The 23,857-nt window shown below is 40.5% G+C and overlaps 1 protein-coding gene across 2 annotated transcripts in view; it reads left to right on the forward strand.

Annotated features, from left to right (window-relative positions):
* The first annotated feature begins 304 nt into the window (after positions 1–304).
* Positions 305–23,857, forward strand: part of FAF1 (Fas associated factor 1) — a 303,693-nt gene continuing 280,140 nt past the window's right edge. For both annotated transcript variants that reach the window (XM_073357756.1, XM_073357758.1), the window contains exon 1: positions 305–683. In XM_073357756.1, coding sequence (XP_073213857.1) covers positions 639–683 — 45 coding nt within the window. In that variant the 5' untranslated portion in view covers positions 305–638. The remainder of the gene's footprint in view (positions 684–23,857) is intronic.

The raw sequence follows: 23,857 nt of genomic DNA on the forward strand, positions 1-23,857 counted from the left end.
TGCAACGAGAGCCCCTGGCAATCAACCCCCTCCCAGCGGCGCGGCGCGGAGCCGGGCCACCGTCGCAGCGTTCTCCGGCCCGCGGAGCGCCGCGCCCGGCGCCGCTCCCGCAACGCCCGCGCCCGGGGGCCCCGCTTCCCCCGGCCCGGCAGCGGCGCCAGGGCTTGGCGCAGCCTCCGCGCGCTGCCGGAAAGACACAAGCCCGCTCCCTCCCCCCCGCCCCCGGCTTTTCTCCTCGCCGGCGCTTGACAGAAGGGTCACGTGGCAGCCGCAAAGCGCCTCTTTGCGACCTCAATGACAGGCAAAATGTGCGACAGACGCTTTGCGAGCCAGGGAGGAAGCAGCGCTGCCTCCTCCTCTCTGTGGCACGGCAGCGGAGGGCGCCGCTCGGAGGGGCCGGCTGCCCCCCTGCCCCTTCCGCGCCGAGCTCCCCTCTTCCCGCAGGCGCACGCCGGGGACCCCTCCCGTTCTCCGACGCCGGAGCGAGCCTGAGGAGCGGCCCCAGGAGCGGGGGAGCAGCAGGGGGATTGTCTCGGCTCGGAGCTCCCATGAGCTCTTAGCCTCCCCGCCCCGGTCCCCAGCAGCAGCAGGCTCCAGGTGCACAGTGCAGACAAGAGCCGGGGACCCGGCCGGCTGCAATGGCGTCCAACATGGACCGAGAAATGATCCTGGCAGATTTTCAGGTACGTTTCAACCCCCGCCCCCCCCAGCCTCTCAGTCCCCCTCGCCCCTCTTTCTCCTTATTTCTGTGCCGCCCCCTCTTCGTGCCGGGGTTCGGCTCTGCGGGCGTGGGGCCCCCCGCCCCCCTCAGCTGTTCGCTCGTTTGTTTTACCCTGGTCAGCCTGCCCTGCTCTCCGAACTCGCGGCGTGAGCCTGAGCCGCCTTTGAACACGCGCAGACCGTTTCTAAAGGCACCTTCATCCCTGCCCCCCTTCCCAAACCTTCAGACAAGCCATAGCCTCGCTCGCCCACTCCAGGCAAAATCCTGGAAGATACAAAACTCATTTCTTCTCCCCATGGTCACTGTGTGTAACCTCTTAGCTGTCAATAGGCCACTTGCTGTGCTGGAGATGGGTGCTCATCTCCATCATAAAGTAAACATCAAGCGCACTGGGACCATGGCTGCCTCCACCTGTGATAGCTTGATTGAGTAGGAAGTTTTTTTTTTTTAAATAAGAATGACGAAATATATATATTTGTAAAGAGAGAAACATTCACTGGGAAGTCTTTCACCGTGCAAGGAAGTTTAAAAAAAAAATCCCCAGAATACCTTAATTTCAATCCCAAAGCTAGTGTTTCCAATTGAAAGTGATATTTAACAGGTTTGTGGGTATTTAGTTAATCAGTTCAGTGTAGTAGCTTGGTAGCTTTATTTTTCTATAATGTTTCCTCATGAACAAGTTAAACAGGCATTTACTTCTCTCCCTTCTTTTAAAGGATACAATAAACTGAAATTAGTTCTGAGGGTGTGTGTATGTGTGAAACAACTTGGAAAAGTGTCTTTCATTGTCTTGCATGTATTTGTTTCATGTATGTGGTGTTTTTTGTTTTTAATCTTAAGACATGTCTATTGTTTGGTGCATGGGAAGACCTTAAATTAGCTCCCAGGATTGGGGCCTAGGCCTATTTACCTCTAAATTTCAAAAGATTGAGCAATTCACTAGGAACATAGCTTCATTTGGTGATTATATCTATTATTTATTTTAAAAAAGCTTTTTTTTTACCTCTTCTTTTTGAGCGTGTGTATACATGTATGTAAACACACATTCATAAAGATATTCCTTAATAAGAATTATTCGATCATAACAAATACAATTTAATGTCTCTTCAAAAAATATTCTCCTCTGCTGAGGTGCCTACAAAAAAACTTGATAACGAATAGGCTGCTGGTGTCATGCTGACCAATTCTGTCTCACTGTTCCCTTGTACTCCTCTGTCTGTCTCTTATTTTATACTGAGTCTCTGCCCCAAAGAGTTTACAATCTATCTTTTTGTTCTCTGTTTGTACAGTGCCTAGCACAATGAGACCCTGGTCCTGGGGTAGGACTCCTAGTTGCTATGGTGGTAATAACTATACGAGTAAGCAATCTATGATTGTTTATTGCTGTGACAGGTTGGGTCATGTTTTTGACAGGAATGATGGGTGGATATTTTCCTTTTGTAGGACTTTGAGTATGTGACATTGATACTTGTTTGTCTACTTTGAAATTTTAATAGCTCTACAGGCAACCTACATTTTTTTGATATTTGGAGTGAATAGTACTGTGTAAGGAATAACATACCCCAATTATACGAGTACTTGTGGCACCTTAGAGACTAACCAATTTATTTGAGCATAAGCTTTCGTGAGCTGCAGCTCACTTCATCAGATGCATACTGTGGAAACTGCAGAAGTCATTATATACACAGAGACCATGAAACAATACCTCCTCCCACCCCACTCTCCTGCTGGTAATAGCTTATCTAAAGTGATCACTCTCCTTACAATGTGTATGATAATCAAGGTGGGCCATTTCCAGCATAAATCCAAGTTTAACCAGAACGTCTGGGGGCCCCCAATCTGAAGCAAATACTCACCAACAACCACATACCACACAACAGAACCACTAACCCAGGAACCTATACTTGCAACAAAGCCTGTTGCCAACTGTGCCCACATATCTATTCAGGGGACACCATCACAGGGCCTAATAACATCAGCCACACTATCAGAGGCTTGTTCACCTGCACATCCACCAATGTGATATATGCCATCATGTGCCAGCAATGCCCCTCTGCCATGTACATTGGTCAAACTGGACAGTCTCTACGTAAAAGAATAAATGGACACAAATCAGATGTCAAGAATTATAACATTCATAAACCAGTCGGAGAACACTTCAATCTCTCTGGTCACGCAATTACAGACATGAAGGTCGCTATCTTAAAACAAAAAAAACTTCAAATGCAGAGTCCAGCGAGAAACTGCTGAATTGGAATTCATTTGCAAATTGGATACAGTTAACTGAGGCTTGAATAGAGACTGGGAGTGGCTAAGTCATTATGCAAGGTAGCCTATTTCCCCTTGTTTTTTCCTACCCCCCCCCGCTGACATTCTGGTTAAACTTGGATTTATGCTGGAAATGGCCCACCTTGATTATCATACACATTGTAAGGAGAGTGATCACTCTAGATAAGCTATTACCAGCAGGAGAGTGGGGTGGGAAGAGGTATTGTTTCATGGTCTCTGTGTATATAATGTCTTCTGTACTTTCCACAGTATGCATCCGATGAAGTGAGCTGTAGCTCACAAAAGCTTATGCTCAAATAAATTGGTTAGTCTCTAAGGTGCCACAAGTACTCCTTTTCTTTTTGCGAATACAGACTAACACGGCTGTTACTCTGATACCCCAATTATATGTCATTAAGCTATAATTCCTTCAAAGGGTTCTGGTAACCCCACATACAACAGAAAATGAGTTTGAGCTCCAGGCCTGCAATCATATCCATGTAGGCAGAAACTGGCAGGACCTAACTGATGTTGCTGGAACTCCATGCTACTGCGAGGATCATGTGCATGAATCCAACTGCAGGATTGGGGCCTTGGTTTGTGCATCTTACCAGAGTCCTTAAACAGAACGCTTAATTCATATACACTTTGCAGATTGATTTTAATAATACTACTTTGCACTTATATAGCACCTCTTTTTTGGAGGATCTTAAAGCTCTTAATAAAGGTGTGCTGAATAACTGCAGTGACGGGTACCCTTATAAATGTACAGATAAAGGCAAGAAAGTATTACCTCAGTTTTAGAAATGGGGAAACTGAGGTACTGAGCAATTAAGCGGTACTTCAAATGAAACCTAATGAATGAATGGTAGAGCTGAGGCCAGAATCCAGATCTCCAGGTAAGACTATATCTCATAATGCCTTTTTTTTTTTTTTTTTTTAAATCACCCTTTCTTCGCCAGCCTCTCACTTGTCTTTTATATTTCAGTAGCCACGTATTGTGTTTCTGGCCCTCTTTTAATTTTTCCTGCTTCCCATGGCATGATACTGTTTACATTAGTTAAAGGGACATTGTCAATAATTTTTATGCCCAATTTGACCTGTATCTCTAAAATGCTATGAATTGGTGAGACAGCTTTGTTCTAAATATCTAGTGTTGATTTAAATTTGCCAGTCATTCACCAACAACTTAATAAAAAACAAAACAGAAGCCATTTTGGTGGGGGGGGGATTCACCAAAATAATCTTGTATGCTGTCTATGCTATATTTTCTGTTTTTTAACTAACACATATTGTTCTCATCCTTGAGAATAGTGGTGCAAGATATTTTGTTATAATACATTATATACACTGGAAACTATTAAACAAAACAATTATTTTCAATTTTGTTGAATTAGTGTTTGCTAAATGGGAAAGGATAAAATTGGGAGGGGACTTTTGTTTTTCAAACCTCTTTAAAAAATTACCAAGCAAAGGCCACTATCATAATTATTTTTAACATGGCAAGCGCTCCCATCACCACAAAAATTCTCCATTGGATTCAGAAATTTTTATCATTGGGTGTTTTCGTTAGACACTTAGGGCATGATCCTGCTCCACTGAAGTCAATGGGAGTTGTGTTGTTGACTTCAATGGGAAGAGCACCTGATATTTACCATTTAATTTTCCATTTGACTATGGTTGTTCTAACTACTTTTGTATTCTACAGCACTAGAAAGAAAACATCTTGAGTTTTTTGTATTCTTTTGGTTACCTGATTGTGAGATTTACATGTGGTTAGATTAAGAATTGATACCAGTAGCTAAGAATAGGACTACCCAAATAGTTTTAGAAGGCACATGTTATGAAGAGAAAGTATCTGAACTTGTAATTCTCTAAGAAGATATAAATGAGGTTATTTGTACACCACAAGTTGCATTAAGGTATCCTTTTCATTCAAACAGGTTGCATAAGCATCCTGCCTAACCTGCTACTTTTAGGCCCTGTTCCTGCAAAGACTAAGTATATGCTTAACTTTGTGTGCTGTGAGTAGTACCACTGACTTCAGTGGGATTATGTATGGTAGTAAATTTAAGTATGTACCAGCTTTCATTACTGTCATAAATGCAATTCAGACTTTCTTCATTCAGTATGTGACTGGAACATGGGGCAAACGGCAAAAAGTTAGCACTTGAAGTAGGTATCATAAATTCATTAAAGAGGGAATTGGATGTGCATTGCTAAAGGAGCTAATACAGGGCATATCTCCAGTTCATGTGGGAAATGGAAAATATTATTTTAAATTGCCTAACACAACAGGACTTTGATCTATGGCTGGGTTACCTAAAGAGCTACAACAACACAAATAATATAACTTAGAGGCTTCAATCAGAATCAGGATGCCCCATATAAACACAGAGTAAAAGCTGGTCCCTCTTCTGAAGAGTTTATAGTTTAATTAAGAACTTACAATCAAATTAAAAAGGAATGTCCTGAATTTAAAAGCACAGGTGCTGGTGGGAATATGGTTCTCTCGGTATTCAATACAGTAACTCCTCGCTTAACGTTGTAGTTATGTTCCTGAAAAAATGTGATTTTAAGCGAAACGATGTTAAGTGAATCCAGTTTCCCCATAAGAATTAATGTAAGTAGGAGGGGTTAGGTTCCAGGGAAAACAAACAATTTAATACTGATACACAGCGATGATGGTTGTGAAGCTTGGTTGAAGTGGTGAGGTCAGAGGGTGGGATATTTCCCAGGTGATGCCTTACTGCTAAATGATGAACTAGCAATTGGTTGACCCCTTAAGGGTTAACTCGTTGTTAACGTTACCCCACACTCTACAAGGCAGCAAGAATGGAGGGAGGGGAGACATCATGGCAGACAGAGACACACACCCTGTGTGTGCGCATTTCTCCTTTGAGTACGCTGACCCCACTCTTAAGTACACTGCCTTTTAAAGTTAATCAGCAAGCTGAGACTGCAGCTGCTGCCAGGAAGCTCCCTCTGTCCTGAGCCCTGTCATGTGTCCCCCCTGCTCTATGGAGGATTGGGTAAGCAGGGTGTAGGAGCAGGGGGGAGGGGGACACCCTGACATTAGTTCCCCCAGGACAGCAAGCAGGAGGATCTGGAGAGCAGCTTCAAGGCAGAGGGTAGGAGCAGCACATGGCAGTCAGGGGAGGGACAGCTGAAGTGCTGGCAATTGGTAGCCTGATGGGCGGCTGCTGTACGGGGAACGGGGAGCTGATGGGGAGGGCTGCCGGTCCATCCTGGTTCTAAGCCCCTACCAGCTAGCTGCAATGGGCTGCTCTTCCTGCAAGCAGTGGACAAAGCAGGTGGCTGCCAAACGATGTTATAAGGGAGCATTGCACAACTTTAAATGAGCATGTTCCCTAATTGATCAGCAATGAAACAACATTAACCGGGATGACTTTAAGTGAGGAGTTACTGTATTTCTGTGTAACAGCTTTATTCAGCAAAAAAAATAGGCCTGCCATTTTGGCCCCAGAGATCGTTCTTCTAGGTTTCCATGGGTAGGATGTTGCATAGCATTAGTGTGATCTAAGAAGCAAACATTCTGAACCTCTTGTGGAGCTCAGATACTGACTCTGTTTGCAAGTAGGTGAGTGGCACAAATGCATACCTTTTCCTGTTGATGATCTCTGAAATTTGGGGTCTAGAAAGAATTGCTCCAAAGGCTCACTGGCCAATTTTAGTTTAATTTAAGTTGAAAAATTCCCACTGACTTCAGTGTAACCAAAGCTAGGTCTATACTACAAACTTTTGCCGGCATGGCTCTGTCCGTCAAGGGTGTGAAGAGATGTGATCCTTGACCAACATAGCTGTCCCAGCAAAAGCCCCTGATGTAGGCATACTTATATTGGCAAAACTGTGATCTCACTTGTGTAATTTATTTTGCTTGGAGGGAGGTGGGGGGTGGCTATTAGTGTTCTGTTCATATGGTATACTAGTATAGCTACACCAATAAAGCACTGGTAATGTAGACCTGACCCAGGACTTAACTGTTATCTTTTTTTTAATTGTTTTTAAATGTTCCCTGGAGAATTGTTGGACTTGCAAGTTAGTACTAGGTGGTTCTATGCTATGTGATCTACTACCATGTGGTGATGTGGGAGGAGGGCATTGATGGACCTGAGGTTTCTTGTTGTCTCTCTTCTTGACTGAAGTAAGATGTTGCGAGAACACTGCTATTTACATATAGCATAGGAGGATTTCAGATTGTGTTTGATTAAACCCCTGAAAACTATTACACTTGATAGTTTTCTACATTTTAAAAAAAATTATTCTGTGTTCACTGTGCAAACTGTCTAGTAGTGACAAATTGATATGGAAGTTTTCTTCCATATGTGGTTTGATTGTAGGGAGCAGCTGGTGTTACCTGTGTTCCACACAGCTTGAGGTTCATATATAGAACCAATATACTTGAAGTCTCTGTGTACTTTTTGCTCTCTATGAAAAGATGTGGTGTAACAACTGGTAGAACTAGGCCCAGTGTAATTGAGCAAATCTTAAAAGATCCTTTTGCCCATCATGAGTAAGAAATTATTTTGGGAAAGTACTCTCAACTTCTGCAGAATCTAAGCTCTCATCTATTACTAAAAAAAATAAAATACAATTCTAGTCCTTATAGTTGCAAAGATAAATATCCAAAGGTGAATCACGTGTAACTGACGCAGTGCTTACATCCAAAATCTACAGACAAGACAAATCCAGTGCTTCTGTTGCTGTTCATAAACTTTTCTCAAGCTTCATAATTTTATCAGTTTCACCGCAGCTATTCAGAACTGCAGACATCAGTGAAAGTGTTAGGTAAATTTCACTTTGCTGCTGCTTGAAAAAGCTTAAATAAAGTTGGAATAGCAGAAATACACTCTCTCCTATGTCAGCAGATGAAAGGCTCTTGGATGGCGGTTGAGCATCAGAAATCCAAAACCTATCCTCATAGCACCCAGGACATTGCAGGGCATGAATGGGAAGCATGCAGAGAGAATGCTTCTCCTCCCTACCAGCAGTTGGAAGGGATGGGTGTCTTCAAATTTGTTGGGTTCCTATTAGCTGGAGGCTGATATATAAAACAAAAGGTTGAGTGAATCCTGCTGGAATTGGAACCTGCAGTTCCAAGGATGCTAGGTACTTAAAATATCATCTAGATAAACATGATACTTAGATAACTAAACCGTTTCTTTTGGGTCTTGGTATAATTATGTAAGGACAAATAGTATGTTTATGTAATTTAACTACAACCCACATTATTAGTTTCCTTCTGGGATTATTAAAAATAAAATCAGAGAACCTTTTCTTGTTTTACTAGTAAGTCCACACACACTGTATCACACTGAAGTTATAACTGAGAAAGTAAATTTGTTTTCAAAACAGTGTTTTCAGTTTAAAAGAAGACTAGATGCTGGCTTTTGAATTTTTTTGTTTATTTTTAATTAGCTCTCCATGTATTGACGCATTGGGCCAGATTCTGTTACAGTCACGCTATCATCAATGCAGGAATCTGGGGCAGAGGAAAGGTGGGAAGAGATGGCTTTAAGCCATTTTATGCACCTTCTGTATTTTGGCACCAGCCTTTGGTATAAATTTGGGCTACCTCAGGGCTGTTGTAACGTAAATTTAGCTGAAACAGCCTCCTATATCAAAAGTGTATATCTGGAGTGTAGTGTACTCCAGACATACTCCCTCCTACTCCTACCGTGCTGCTTATGTTAAGTACTTTCCAGCCCCCATCAGCTACAGCCCTGCAGAAGAAACTTTCCACCAAGGACACTGAAGACCTAGTAGAATTGGCGTCCTTAGTTTTCCTTCATGAGAGGAAGGATGGTCTTATGTTTAATACATTACAAGGACTAAGGATATCTGGATTCAATTCCTGTCTCTGCTGCAGACTTTCTGTGTAATGTTTGGCAAGTCACCTAATCTTTCTGCACCTCAGTTAAACTGTGAAGTGGGAGTAATGTTTCTTTACTTCCAGGGGATATTGTGAATATAAATTCATTAACATTTGTGACGTGCTCAGGTACTAGGCATTGAGAGCAATAGAAGTACCTAAGTACATTTTCTCCAGTGAGGATATTGAAAAACAGAAAGGTCCCAGGAATTTTCTCTCTACATCTAGCAAAGAGTCAAAAAGCTGCTTACCATGCATGAAGATGTCTTGGAGATGACAAATCCACGAAGACCTTTTTCTTGTCATTGTGCAGACGTTTCTCTTGTCCAGCTCCCATTTTTGCCTTTCTTTTCCATGTTTTTGTGTATTCCCACAAGAGGGAGTTCTTTGAATTTCCTGTCACCCTACTCTTGGAAGGGGAGCCAGAGTATGAGAGGAGAGACTTCAAGATGCATGATGAGACCAATCTTCCTCAGCAGGACCTATACAATAAAATATGTGTTCTCTGTAATAATCATTCCCTGAAATCTCAACCATCTATACACAAGCCAGACTACTCATATTTTTGATTCCTACAGCAACTGTAAGATAGCCCTCCCTAATAATAATAATTAATATAATAATACGCAGAGCTTCTCATCCTTACCTCAAAGGAGGATCATTATTCATTACCTTCATTTTACAATATGTTCTATAGCTATCTGTGATAACTATGCTGCCTCAGTATATACAGACAGTATATACAGTATGGTTGAATTAGTTACTGTAGAATCATAACTGCTGATTCTTTCTTTCCTAATTTTTATGTGCATGAAAACTTTCTAGCCACAATAGTGCATGAATGTAGTGTGGTGTGTTTCTCTTGTGACTTACTATCCATTATTTTTTCAGTCAGTTGGGGCAAGAGTTTGCTATCTAAACCTTCGCTCTAGTTGGGGTGTGTGTGTGTGTGTGTGTGTGTACACACACACACACACACACACACACACATACACACAAATGTCTCTTCAAATGATTTTTCCCTCCAAAATTTTGCAGTTGTCAGGGTTTAGAGTTTAGCATTCTAACAATTGCCCACAAAACTCCAGTTTTGGTAAAAGGGACAACTTGTAAGTCACGCTTGTCTGAAAACTTTGAATCTAGTGTTGCTACAAGTGACTACTATATTTCTTTCAGTTATAGTAATATTAGGTAACTCCCTCCTTCCATTTTTCAGTTTTTGTGCATTTGAGAGCACTTCATGCATAGTTTTACTGTTTGCCCCATAAAATCAGATTCTCCCTTGTTGAAAAGATCATTTAAAAATGAACAGCAGAGTTGGAAAAATCCTTATACATTTTTAAAAAAACACCTGGAGCAAATAAAATGCAGAGCATAGTATTTAAAGGGTGTGCTATCAGAAGCCAGACTTTTCCTTTTTTAAAATCAATTTAACCCCACACAGACAAGCTATTTAAAGTGTTTTTGTAAGGATTTCAGGGATGATAGTACAGATTACATTTTGTCTATGGATGGAAAAAAAATTGATTTCTAATTAATTAAATTCTAATTAGTTCCTGTTTTGTATAAAGATTATTTTTAAGGTTAGAAGCTACAGCACAAGCTTAGAACTTCTGAAAAGAAAGAACTGTAGACAACCTTAAAGTACTGAAATTTATACTTCTGAGTCTAATGTATATAATAGCTTTTCTTTCCCTGCTTACTGCTTCAACCCAACATTTTACAGCTCTGGTGCTGCTAGGGAGCAGGAACAGCATTGGGACTGGTAACTGAACACTTTGGTTTGCAACACAAATGTTTTTGTTGATATAATTAGCACTAGAAATGAAATATGAAGAGCGACTACAAAAGCATATTGTATGCTTAATGTTCTTTGGCTTGGTTATTGTGATTGTCACTGTCTGCTCCCAAAACCTTGCTTGTATTATCTTTTTGTTTTTCATGCTTTTCTGAAGAACCAACACTTAATTTGTTTAGATACTTTCATGTTCAGCTGAAGTCCTAAAGCTCATGTACTTCAGAAAAAATTTAGTTTGATTTACTTGTAACCTCTCTGGTCTTTAGTCAGGATATGAATTAAAAGACAGAACCAGAAGACTAACAAATTGGAGAAGATTGAGAGTAAGAATGGTGTCCTTTTTAGAAACCTGAACAGTTGGAATGCTAATCTGTTACTGGTTTCAGGGTAGTAGCCGTGTTAGTCTGTATTCGCAAAAAGAAAAGGAGGACTTGTGGCACCTTAGAGACTAACCAATTTATGTGAGCATAAGCTTTTGTGAGCACCCGATGAAGTGAGCTGTAGCTCACGAAAGCTTATGCTCAAATAAATTTTTTAGTTTCTAAGGTGCCACAAGTACTCCTTTTCTTTTTGTTAATCTGTTACTGTAACAACAATTTTGACTATTCATGGTGAGACTGGTTATTCTTTCCCATGCAATGGTAGATATTTAATTAGAAATACTATCTGACATTTATAGAGATGAATGAGAATACTACATGATTTGTGTGCATTGGCGCCGTAGTATGAGAAACCATAGTAATTCACCCTGGAGCACTAATTCAACTTCAGAAAGACGTTTATGGTGGCTTCCTTACTAAACTTGCTTGAAGAGATTCTTCATACCACAGTAATCATGTCATCAGGTCTGCCAGTACACTCATGTAGGTATTTGGGGCAGTAGGTCACTGAAACAGACCTATCATACTGATTTAGGAGTGGTAGCAGTAGGCTTTTTCTCAAATGCCATGTAAATTAACACTTGTTATATTAGTGAAATTAGCTTTGATTCCTTCAACAAAGAAATATCATGATTATATCCATGACTCAGGAGCTAGGTATACATTTTCACTGAGCGAAAAAGGGGTGTGGGGGGGTTGTTTGGGTAATGGAAAATGCAACGTAAGTGTTTTTTATTTGTTTGTATGAAAAGTACTTTGGAAACCATCAGTCATGTGAAGAAACTGCACTTACCAAATCTGCTTATTTCTTTTTTTGGCTGGGGAAGGGTGGGTAGCCTACTTCATCGCTGTTGGAGTCCTGAGACTTTCTCGACTTTTAATATCCCTTGTTACTTCTAGGAAGACTGGAAAGGTTATACTCTTAAAAGAGAGAGCTGTCGACAAGTATAAGCACTCCTTTCCCATAGGACTGAGATTAATTTCCATAGCGTTCGAAGTCCTTGCTGGCTGAGGAATACATTGGGGCATTGCCACTAGGCCACCAGGTTTTATCTTAAAGGAATAGGAAATATGCTTGTGAATATGTAAAATTTACTCATTTGACTTTTTTGTGTTTCTAAAATTCAAATTCCATAATATGTACTAGTCCCTTGGGGGACTGGTTGAGGAGAGACCAATTCTTCCCAGAACAGGTTTTAATTTACATAAGAATGAACTTTAATTTTTCCTCCCACAAGTGTTAAACGCTTAACAGCATCTCAATCAAACTCCCTGCAGTGGTGTCTGAAAATGGTTGGTCTCATATTTACTAGCACTTAACCAATATATTGGCACGAGTGGAACAGGAAGAGGGGACTTGATACGGGATTAATTTGCTACAGACAATATTGTTGTTAGTGTACAATAGGTGGTCAATGTCAGTCTTTGCATTTTTAAGCAGTTCATATGCATGCTGGAAAAGTGGTTTGCATGTTCAGTAAACCACCCTTTGAAACAGAAATCTTGTCCCTTTCTTTTTAGGGGAAAATGTACAGGAAAGTAAAGAAAAACACTTGTATAATTGTTCAAACCAAAGTGTTTAATCATAACTAGCAGCAGAATCTCACCAGAATATGCACAGTCAAATACCTTTGGCTCAAAGTGGGCTTAAAAGTATTGAGGAACATGAGACCTGCTACTGAAGTCAATGGGGGATTTTGATACTTACTTCAATGGGACTAGGATCAAGCCCTTAATCAGACAGATTATATTTTAACCTGTGTGCTCACATCAGAGAGTGATGGCTTTGTCACTTCACATATGTTCTATTTTGCATTAACATTAGATCTGGCACTGACCACTGTAGGAAGACGATATACTGGGCTGGATGGACCATTGGTCTGATCCAGTATGGCCATTCTTATGCTCTGGTGGAAAAAGTCTAAATCTGAAATACTTTCTCAGAGCCAATGGTGATTACATGTAGGTGTGTTAAATGACCAGTTGCCTGGTTCATCTCTCTCTTTTCCAATATATAATTGTCTAGATGACCTATGTTAACATTTAGATGAGTTGTATTTCTTGTCGGATTAATTACACTGTTGTTCATTCTGTTAAAAAACAAGTTTGGGGCCAGACAAATGTTTTATAAATGTACTTTTGAAACTACAGAATATTTGGTAAATGGAAGGTTGTATTTCCTTCTCTCTGTATGTATGAAGCTTGAGAGAACTTATTGAAGGGTGAGCAAAATACACCAAGAGTGAATTCCAAGGTAAATGAAGGTTGCAAAGGGTCACATTTGCTTTTATGGGAAAGATTTTTAGCTTTTAGAGAGTCTGCTCTAATAACATATCAGTAAATAACCCAATAAGGTGTATGCGTTGTCCACAATATTCGGGGTTTTGATAGGTTCCTCCGAAGTGCTTCTGTCTTCTCTAGTCTCAACTAACCTGAACAGTTCTGTCACTTGCAGATTTTGCCTCCTCACTAATCCCTTTTCTGATGATTAATTAAGAAGATTATACACCAGTCCTAGCACAGAACTTGTTTCTTAGCCAGTTTCTGATCCATGACTATACTTTTTCTCACATCCTAACTACATAATTTATTTAGGAGTACTTGTGGCACCTTAGAGACTAACCAATTTATTTGAGCATGAGCTCATGCTCAAATAAATTGGTTAGTCTCTAAGGTGCCACAAGTACTCCTTTTCTTTTTGCGAATACAGACTAACACGGCTGTTCCTCTGAAACCTGTCATAATTTATTTAGACTTTCAAAGGGCCTTTGACAAATTACATCACAGGAGGGACTTTATCGCAGAGATTTGTAAGGATGCTGTACTCATGGGCACTCCCAAGAATATGCGAATAGCAATGTGATCTTAACACCTACGATAAATATCTCAGGACTGCAGACCACCTGTCAGATGTCTAGTTATCCCTAAAGCTGTGCCATTTAGTGTCCTGTATTCATTTTGCTAGCCATTACTTATATAAAATGTGGTTACTTGATGATGCTAACATAATTCTTGATATCTTCCTTGCCTCTAAAGCTTCTCTAGTGTAAAAGAAGAGCTGGTCAAGGAGTTGGTTGGAATTTCATAATAATCTCCTGAGAGAGAGCCTTGTTTTGTTATCTTCATAACTAGTGATGCTGCATTGGAATGCCACTAAGGTGGTGACAGTATCTCTCAGAGTGCAGGATTTAAGTAGGACTGCACCTGCTTGGAGACCAGGCCAACCATGTAGATAACCCAGGACTCTGTGTTTCAAGTAATTGGTGCCTTACCCTGCATGAATTCCTGCTTAAATAAAGAAAAGAACTTGTTACTTTGTTTTGAGCCCTGTTCAACACTCTGAAAGGGCTTAGTACATCTGATTTTTAGATCTACTATTGAAAGCTTTCTTGGTCCTCTTTGATTCAACACAAGTTCTGCATCTTGTGAGCCTGGTGTCGTCCTCAATATTTGAGTGGTACTTACGGTTCAGCTTACATCCCATAGCTCTGTTTCTTGCCTTTATTGTATAACAGGAATAAGTTCCTCTAATCCATGAATTCATCTTTCTGTGGAAGCCCCAGCTTCTCTCTGGTGGTGGCAGGACATGAAACCCCTCCCCCCCCCCTTTTTTTTTTTTTTAATGGGTGGAACCATTATGTGAATCTCAACTTATGACTGCCACAAAGTACCAGCATGAAAAGGCTGCAAAGGCTGCGAAGGCTCCTCAGGTAGTTACTTGTCCCACATAGCCTGTATGAAAGGAAATGGCACATCAACTGACTAAACTAGAGAGCCATAAGTTATCCTTAACGTCAGAATGAATTGATTTGAATAGACAATGTGCAGTTCAAACCAAACCATGCTCTGCAGAAATCAAAGGCCTTTTACACTGGTCACATATCTTCAGTCCATCAGAGTAGACCATTGATGAGTCGTTATTGTGTGCCTGGCTGGTTGAGCAGCTCTTTCTCCTATGGGTGCAAGAACGCCTTCAGAAAATGTTTAGGCAAATCTGAAGTTTGTGGGAGATGTACAGTAAAGCTACAGTCTTGTTTTGAAGTTAACTCCTTGCTTGTTTTTTATTAGATAGTTTTTAAATTAGTATCAAACATTACAGTCCACCAAATTAGAATCTGAAGCACAGGGAGAGCAGCAGTTGCTTCTTAAGTCAGGATGTTCTAGTCTATTGCCACCTCAGCAGATCACAACCATGCTTCTGGGAATTTTTTTACCAGTTATAGCCTATTCATGTTTGCGAAACTTGAAAATTGATTGACAGAATTCTCCTTAAAGGGCATTGCTATAACTTTTGTTTTTGCAGTACTGTAACTGAATAACTGACACTTTAATTCACAATAATTCTGCTTTCTTTAAAAATACTTATTCTCTACTGCAAAGGGTACTTTTGTATGGAAAGCATCAATTCAGCTTCAGTTTTTATTTAATCTTCCTCTGTTTCTTATTCTCAACTGGGAATCTTAAGACTGTTAGTGATAACAATTAGTGGTTGTGGGAATTTAATCATATACAGCAGCATAATTTTACAGGGAGAATAAATCACAAGAATTAGAAAATCTCTTAAAAACATATTCTCTTTTTATGCAACTGTTTAGTAATCATAGAAGATCAGGGTTGGAAGAGACCTCAGGAGGTCATCTAGTCCAATCCCTTGCTCAAAGCAGGACCAAACCCAAGTAAATCTAATGAAGAATAAGGGAAGAGAAATGTAGAATGTTTGTTTAAGGAGAACCCAAAAGGTTGTTAAATATTTTCTGTAAAGCTCTTACGAAGATAGGTAGGTCTTTAATCCAAAGAGTTTATAATTTAAATAGCCAACACTACAAAAAAAGGGGGCGGATGGAGAGAGAAATGCCAATACAACACTGTTCTAGAAGGAAACCCCCCTGAATAATTTGGCTATTTTTTCATAGTCTTCTGTGATGTATCAACTGTACTTTAAATCAAGAAACCTTCAAATATTAAGAGAAATAATTATGAAAGATAACGATGTGAAAAGTGGTTATATCCAGTCATCTCCTACTTTTATGTTCTGTCTGTTGTGTATCTCCTACTTTGGTCCTTCTGTTGTGTAAAGTTAAAATATTTTTTCTTATCTTAATTATTCAAATACTCAGATAATCGAAGGTAGGTAAGAGTACACCTTAAAGACGTTATAATATATCAAGGTGTCCAGGCAAGAAGTCTTGAAGCAGGAAAATTATAGCTTGGGCTACAAAGAGAGGATCACAGATCTTCTTTGCTAATGAGATTTTGAAAATTCTTCTTCGTTTGGGTTTTTAATTAACATTCCAAATAAAAGAAGGGAGAAAGATTGAGCCATATATCGTCCATCTCACAAGCACACCTGGTCCGCGGACCTTTTGTACATGTAGCTCCCACTGAAGACTCTGGACGTTTTGTATGTATAGCAGCTGCAGGATTGGACTCATCTTTTAAGAGAGTTTGATGGGCAGAGTGAGACCCAACACACAAAAGGGGAAGGAGAATTGAAGTTTGGTAGCTGGAAGTAATCATTCCTGACATTTTTAAACTTAGGGGTTCAGTGGGGAGAATTTAAGTGGGAGAAATGTGATCAACATCTCTGAATCTTAGCACTTGAACTGTGTCTGAATGTAATAAGTACAGGGAAAAATTCAACAGAACTCTAACCAAAATTGTTAGTCTGTGATCACTTATGCTGCCTACAAATCATTCTGGAGAATGAACCGTAAACCTAAAAAGGGGGAATGAGCTGCATGTCACTCTGACCTTGACAAACATGTGCCCCAGTCTTATAGTTTTACTTACGCAAGATGCTCAGGCTTGGCTTAAATATAGCCTCCAGTTTTGGGGCCAGTATTGTTTAAAAGCAATTTTGGTAAGTAGGATGGAAATAATCTTAAACTCTGCTCTCCCCCCCCCCTTTTTTTTTTTTTAAAACAAAGCACATTGAAACTGTAAAAATGAGTGTATTAGCACTTCAGACTATTTTTATATGGTTTTTAGACTTCAGACCTGCAATAAATGTTTCACAGAGCAGGATCTCAGAAAATAAGTTCTTTATTTATTTAAAAACAATTTTAAAAATGGTCAGATTATTAAAACTATTTTAATAGATTCCAAGTCCAGAATTGACTGTTGTGATCATCTAGTCCAGGGGTGGGCAAACTATGGCTGGGGAGCAGGGTCTGGGGCTTGCCCCACTCCAGCGCTCTGGCTGGGGTGTAGGGTCAGGGGCTTGGCCCTGCTCTGACCGGGATGCAGGGTTGAAGTCGCACCACACTGCTGGGCCCCGCTCCAGCCGGGGCGCAGGGTTGGGGGCCACTCCACACAGCTCCTGGAAGCTGCGGCATGGCCCTGCGGCTCATAAGCACTTCAATGGGAGCTACGGGGGCGGTGCCTGCTGATGGGGCAGCGTGCAGAGCCACCTGGCTGCGCCTCCAGGTAGGAGCTGGAGAAGGGACATGCCACTGCTTCCAGTAGCTGCTTGAGGTAAGCGCCGCTTGGAGCTTGCACCCCTGAGCCTCTCCCCATGCCCTGCACCCCTGGCCCAGCCCTGATTCCCCCTCCCGCTCTCCAAACCCCTCGGTCCCAGCCCAGAGCACCCTCCTACACTGCTAACTTCTCATCCCCAGCCCCACCCCAGATCCTGTACCCCCAACCAGAGGCCTCACCCCTTCCTGCACCCCAGCCCCAATTTTGTGATCATTGATGGCCTGCCGTACAATTTCTATTCCCAATGTGGCCCTTTATCAGTGATTTATCAGCAAACTTTATCAGTGATTTAATATTATATCGTTCTAAGTTTTTAAATCAAAATGTCATGTGGTACCAAGTCAAATGGCTTACAGAAGTATTAGTATATAACATCAGCATTATTACCTGTATGAATCAAACTTTTAATCTCATTTAAAACATCAAGTTTCTATAAGCCCATATTGATTGATACTAATTATATTACCTTCCTTTTAATTCTTTATTAATATAATCCTGTGTCAGTCACTCCATTATCTTGCCCAGGATCAGTGTCAGGCTGACAAGTCTATAATTACCCAGATCATCCTGTTTACCCTTTTAAATGTTGGCAAAACATTAGCTTTCTTCCAGTCTTCTGGAACTTCCCCAGAGTTCCAAGACTTATTGAAAAATAACATTAGTGGTCCAGCGAGCTCCTCAGCCAGCTCTTAATGCTTGGGTGCAAATTATCTGCACCTGTTGATTTAAAAATGTCTAACTTTAGTAGATGATGTTTAACATCCTCATGAGATACTAGTGGAATGAGATAATTGTTACCTTAAATTATACCAAAAATACCACAGTGGCTGAAATGTCATCTTGGATAAGATATATTTTAAGAGTGGAAAAAGATATTGGACTTGTCTGGAAAAATTATTTTTATTCCTTTCATGGTATTGTTTGTAGAGTTCTACTCTTTTGTTTATCATCTTTGCTACTACTGGAACCATCCAATGTGCTTGAGTATCTGATATCAGAACAACTGCAGTTTCTCTACTGTCTTATCCATCTCTTTCTCTTTTCATGATGGACTATGTAGTACACCTGTTAAAGGAAAAGAATATGGGTCAGGAGACCTAGATGGTGTTTCCAGTTCTACCACTGTCACTTCAAGTACATTGGAAAAGACCCTTCACTTTTCTGTGCTTTGGTTTCCTAATCTGTAAATTGAAATAATACCTATCCTCTTCTTGTAAAGCATTTTGCAACCCTTGGATGTAAGGTTTCAAATGTAGAACAGCATTCTAGATTCTGACTTTGATCACTATGTACTGAAGGTCTTAAAAAAAATCCAGATTGAGCAGGCATAGCAGTAATTATACTCAATTGAATGCAGGGGACAGATTGTCTAAAGGATACAGCACTGTACTGGGACTTGGGAGACGTGGTTTCAATTCATGGCAGAGCCACAAACTTCCTGTGTGACCTTGGGCAAGTACCATAAACTGCCTCGTGCCTCGGTTTTCCAGCTGTAAAATGGGGCAAATACTGCCCCAATCAGCAGGTTTGTTGTGAGAGTAAAAGTCATCAATAATTGTGAGATGCTCAGATGTTGTGGTGATGAGAGCTTTGTAAGCGGTTGCAGAAGAGCAGCACTAAGCAAAATTTTATCCTGGCATAAATTCCAGGAGCTCTCCCAGTTCTCCTGAATGTTGGTGTTTATGATACCGGTAAGTATGCTGATATATATATATTTTTTTAAACAACACTTTGCAAATCTGTGTCTACTTTACCAGATGACTCAGTCTTCAAACTGCCTCTTTTGTTGTATTCACAGATACCTTTATTTGGGTGATTCTGATAGATGACTCTTCAATTTGACTTTCAAAGCTGGTGTGTCATGAAGATTTTTTTTTCTAATGTTTACCTTAGACAAGAAAGAAAAAAGCTTCTGTATTAAACACATAATTCATAGCAGTTAAGAACAAGCAATTTCTGTACATGCTGCTGAAATCCACCTGCTAAACATCGGTTAGAAAAAAAGTTCGGCAAGCTCTGTAAATCTGATAAAAATACAATCTTTTTTTTTTTTAAAAAACAAACCTGAACAAACTCAACCAAACAGCCCCCTACGTATATATTATTTTTATATATAATAAAATGTTGGAGTTCAGAGAATGTCTTAAATGGTGAATTCCTCCTTCATTTTTTATACTAATGTGTTGAGCTATCAAAGAATTCAAGTCTTAAATAACTGTTAGGCAATAGGGGTCTTTGAATGTAGTTGGTGACACAAATTAAAAAACAAAATAACCCCCTCCCCTCTTTTTCATGTATGGTTCTTCAAATGGTTAAATTACAAATGGAAATTTGGTATGCTTTGGTATTCTAGTGTTCTGATAAGAGGACAGCCAGCTGGAGTGTGTGCTTTTATTTTCTGTACACTCCCATGCCCATGCCATGACCCTGACTTGAAGAGATGTTTTCTATGGTAAATTGAACAAAGAGTTCCAGGTAGATCCAGCATACTGCTCACCTGCGGGGTTTGTAAGAAATTGTACCAATCTTATGATGATCCTGTGATTGTTCTTGCTACACAACTTGTGATTCAGCAATGGCCTGTCATTTATTTGCTTCTCTCATATACAATGTAACTGAGTACCCACTGGAAAATTTTAAATCATACCATCATATTCTTCAGTGGAAACAATGTACAGCCACCTAATACTTTTTTCTGAACCTACATCTTAAGTCACCTGGATATTGATAAATTAGTGTCTAACTTTAGTTTGAAAAAATAGCAAAGTATCTTTTTTATTTTTTGTATTTTTTATTTTAAAGTCTCATCTTCTTGCGTGCTCAAAATGTTTCATTTTATTTTCATGGAGTCTATTCCAGGTTTCATCTCTTTCCTTTTTCCTTTTCTGTTTTCTTTAGTGAAGCCTGTATTGTGTGTTTCCTAGACCAGTTGGAGAAGTGACTACTCTGACACTGCAGAACTTATTACTGAAGAGGACTCAGTGTGTTGTAGGCTTGTTAAAATTCTGCAATACAAGACTTAATTTTAAATCTGTGGAATTACAAATTAGGTTTTTGGTTTACAACTATAAGAATAGCAGTTCCACTCTAAGGTCTTAGTTGGATTTCTATTGAAATTCTGTTTGTGAAGGACAGGCTTTCTGTTTAGCTATTCTACTCGCTAAACGTTCTTAGACCACAATTTTCAAACTTTATACTTAAAATTGGGCAATTAAATCCATACTTCACTGATTTCCAGTTAGGCCACTTTTATTTATGTGGTTAACTTCAGGCACCTAAGTGCCAGTTTTAGATGCCACTGTGATCCACAAAACCTCAGCTGCCACTGAACCCTGTAGATGCCGACAGTCACTCAGCACCTACATTTCCGCTGTAAAAGTTCCCTAGGCACCTGGGTTTCTGTCCCTGGGCAAGCACACTGCTGCTTCACTGTAGGCTTCTGGACTTGTATCTCCTGCCTAAGCCCCACCATGATCCACAAACTGGGGAAGATAGGTGGAGGAGTGCCTGTCTTGCCTGCGGGGCTCAATCCAGTAGGTGTGCTCTGTGCTACGGCTCTGAGCATGCCTACCAGATTAGGCCCCATTCAAAATCTGTCTGGATGAGGCAATGGTGGTGCCCACCTTCTACCTTTTAGCCCAGTGGTTAGAGCACTTCCCTGGGATGTGGGAGATCCAGGATTAATTTGTCCTTCTGCCTGCTTGGATGAGAGGATATGAACGGGGTTTCCCACCTCTTAGGAGAATGTTGTAACCACTGGACTATAGGATATTCTGATTTGGGGCTCACTCAATCTCTCCCGTTGAAGCTGTTCCACCGTGGATAAATAATTAACGAATCATTGGGCTGGAGAGAGAGTGAGAATAACTTCATAGCCTGGTGATTAGAGCTCCAATGGCTGAATCTAATGCCTAAATCCCTTTTGTGGATCTGGACCCAAGTTTGAAAATGTTGGCTTAGTGATTAATTTGAAATATGTTTTATTCCAGTACTGGGATTTACAAGTTGTTCATAATAATAACTTGCTTGACTGAGCAAATTACTATAATTCATGATTTTTACTTGCTTTAGTAAAATGTCGTGTTTTTATTTTATTTTAGTTGACTTGTTGCAAAGGTAATTGTTTTAATGAGTGCATGGACTCCGAAAGCAGGGATTCTCCCTTATTAGTATGTCTGGCAATTTGGTGCACATGAGTAGGTGTTCTCCAGTTTAGGATTTGGAGGTAGTTACATTTGACTTCCAGTAGATGGCATTGGGAATTGCCCATTGACTAACTTCCAGATCTTCCTATTACTGGCCTTGTTACTGACTTACATCTTTGTGAGATATAGGAGAGGAAGTAGAAAGTTGTTTGTTTCTCCAGGTACAGCAAATCATTTAAATCATTTGTAATTTTCTAAAATCTGGTCTCCAGGAAGCTGAGCCTTTCCCCCTCTAACCTTAACACCCCCTCCCCTTTTTGAGCATTTGTAACAGTGAATTTGCATCATAGAATGGGATTTTTCACCAGATTTCTCTGTCTCCTTGCTATAAAAGAGTACTTTTTGAACATCTCATAGACCACTTTATTTGGCTGTGATGCCACAGTGCTGAGGTCTTCTTTCCTCTGCTGAGTAGTTTTCCAAAACAGAGTCAGAGACTTCAGGAGACTTGGCCCACCACAAAACAATGCTTCTGCCCTTCAGTATGCTTGGTGTAGCTATCCTGACACACCCCAGAACCAAGAAGATAGATTAGTAGAGTGGTTAGGTCCTATATCGCTTGTCTAGAAAGATACCTCCAGAGGGGAGATGTGTGTATGGGTTCTCAGTCTGGGGTTTGTGACCACTCTGTTCTTCCCATATTGGGAAGTGGAAGAGTGATTCCAGTTATATTCTCACAAGATGGGAAGGGGTTCCTGGTATGGAAAAAAATTGAGAATTACGGGTCTAGTGAGAAGGACTGGGAGTTAGAAGTAGGTTGTGCTCCTGATTCTGTCATTGACCTCTCGTGTGACTTGGATTACATACTTCCCTTTTCCATGCCTCTGTTTTCTTCTGACCTCCTTTGTCTTGTGTATTTATGTTGTATGTTCTCTGGGACCAGCGGTGGGACTGTCTCTCAGTATGTGAATGTACAAAGCTAAGCACAGTAGGGCTTTGATCTTGGTTGGGCTCTCTAAGTGCTCCTGCAATACAAATAATAGTGGACGAATGTCATCCACTCATGTAGATGACAGCAGGGGCTCAAGCAGAGTCATGACAGCTACTGAACGTGAATTTCATGAGCATTTAAGGGTAAGCGATCCTATGTGTGGCTATCAAGAATTCCCAGATTTTCAGTGATCTGGTATATCTGGGGAGACAGCTGTTTTTTCTTTTGTTGTCTCCTCTCGCTCCTGGTGACCATGGGTTAGTAACAAGGACAGTAATGCACATGCGTAGCCCTTTTCAATTTGGATTCCTGAATCTGTCTGACTCTGATATTAACATCAGGCCAGGCTGTCTAGAAGACAGTTGATATTACACAACAAGCCCAGGAAAAAGTCCCAGAAAAGAGCCTTATCTCTGCCTCCTGATAAGTTTGAGACCAGGTCACAGAACAGTTGAGGCACTTGGCATTCAGAGTGAGCAGTTTTCTTCCCAGACGTTAGAGAGAGAACAGGGAATGCATTGGATGTGTTTGGTAGAAATGGATAAGGGAGGATGGCAATAGGGACAACAAATAAAAGCAAGCCTTTTCTTGCTAAACTACAGTGAATTGACTGAGCTGGCAATCCATAAGTGAAGGTTTATGGAGTGTGAAGAATGTCACCTTTTGCTGGATAGCCTCTGTCCTAGAGGAGCCAAAGATAGATGTGTTCCTGTCAGCTCACCTCAGGAAGGTGCAGAAATAATTCTCTGGAATGAGGGACCACAAGTTTCTGGCAGTAGAAGCATTGTACGATACACAGCCAGCTGACTTACATTTGCCACAGACTCATTGCTACCAAAGGTCATGTGAAAATGATGTGCTCTTTTTTTTACAACAGGGATCAGTTTGCCATGTGGGCCTGTTCTTCAGGAGGCTAGCCTCCTGGTTGGCCCAAAGGAAATATAGGGAAGTCAGAAATATTACCAGCATCAGGGAGTGTGGGATTGCCATTTATCTAAATACAATAAATAGAGAATACTTGAAGATATAGCTTGGATTTATCATTGGCATATAGAACCAGATTGAATCATTGGAACCCTCCAGTCTGCTGAATTTTGCAGGGGATTTGTTAGCATGTGATTGTGATTAGCATGTGATTGTACATTAGGGGCTCATTAGTACATGGATCCTGTGAACAAGTGCTC

Source organism: Lepidochelys kempii, chromosome 8, assembly GCF_965140265.1.
Source record: "Lepidochelys kempii isolate rLepKem1 chromosome 8, rLepKem1.hap2, whole genome shotgun sequence".
Lineage (NCBI taxonomy): Eukaryota > Metazoa > Chordata > Testudines > Cheloniidae > Lepidochelys > Lepidochelys kempii.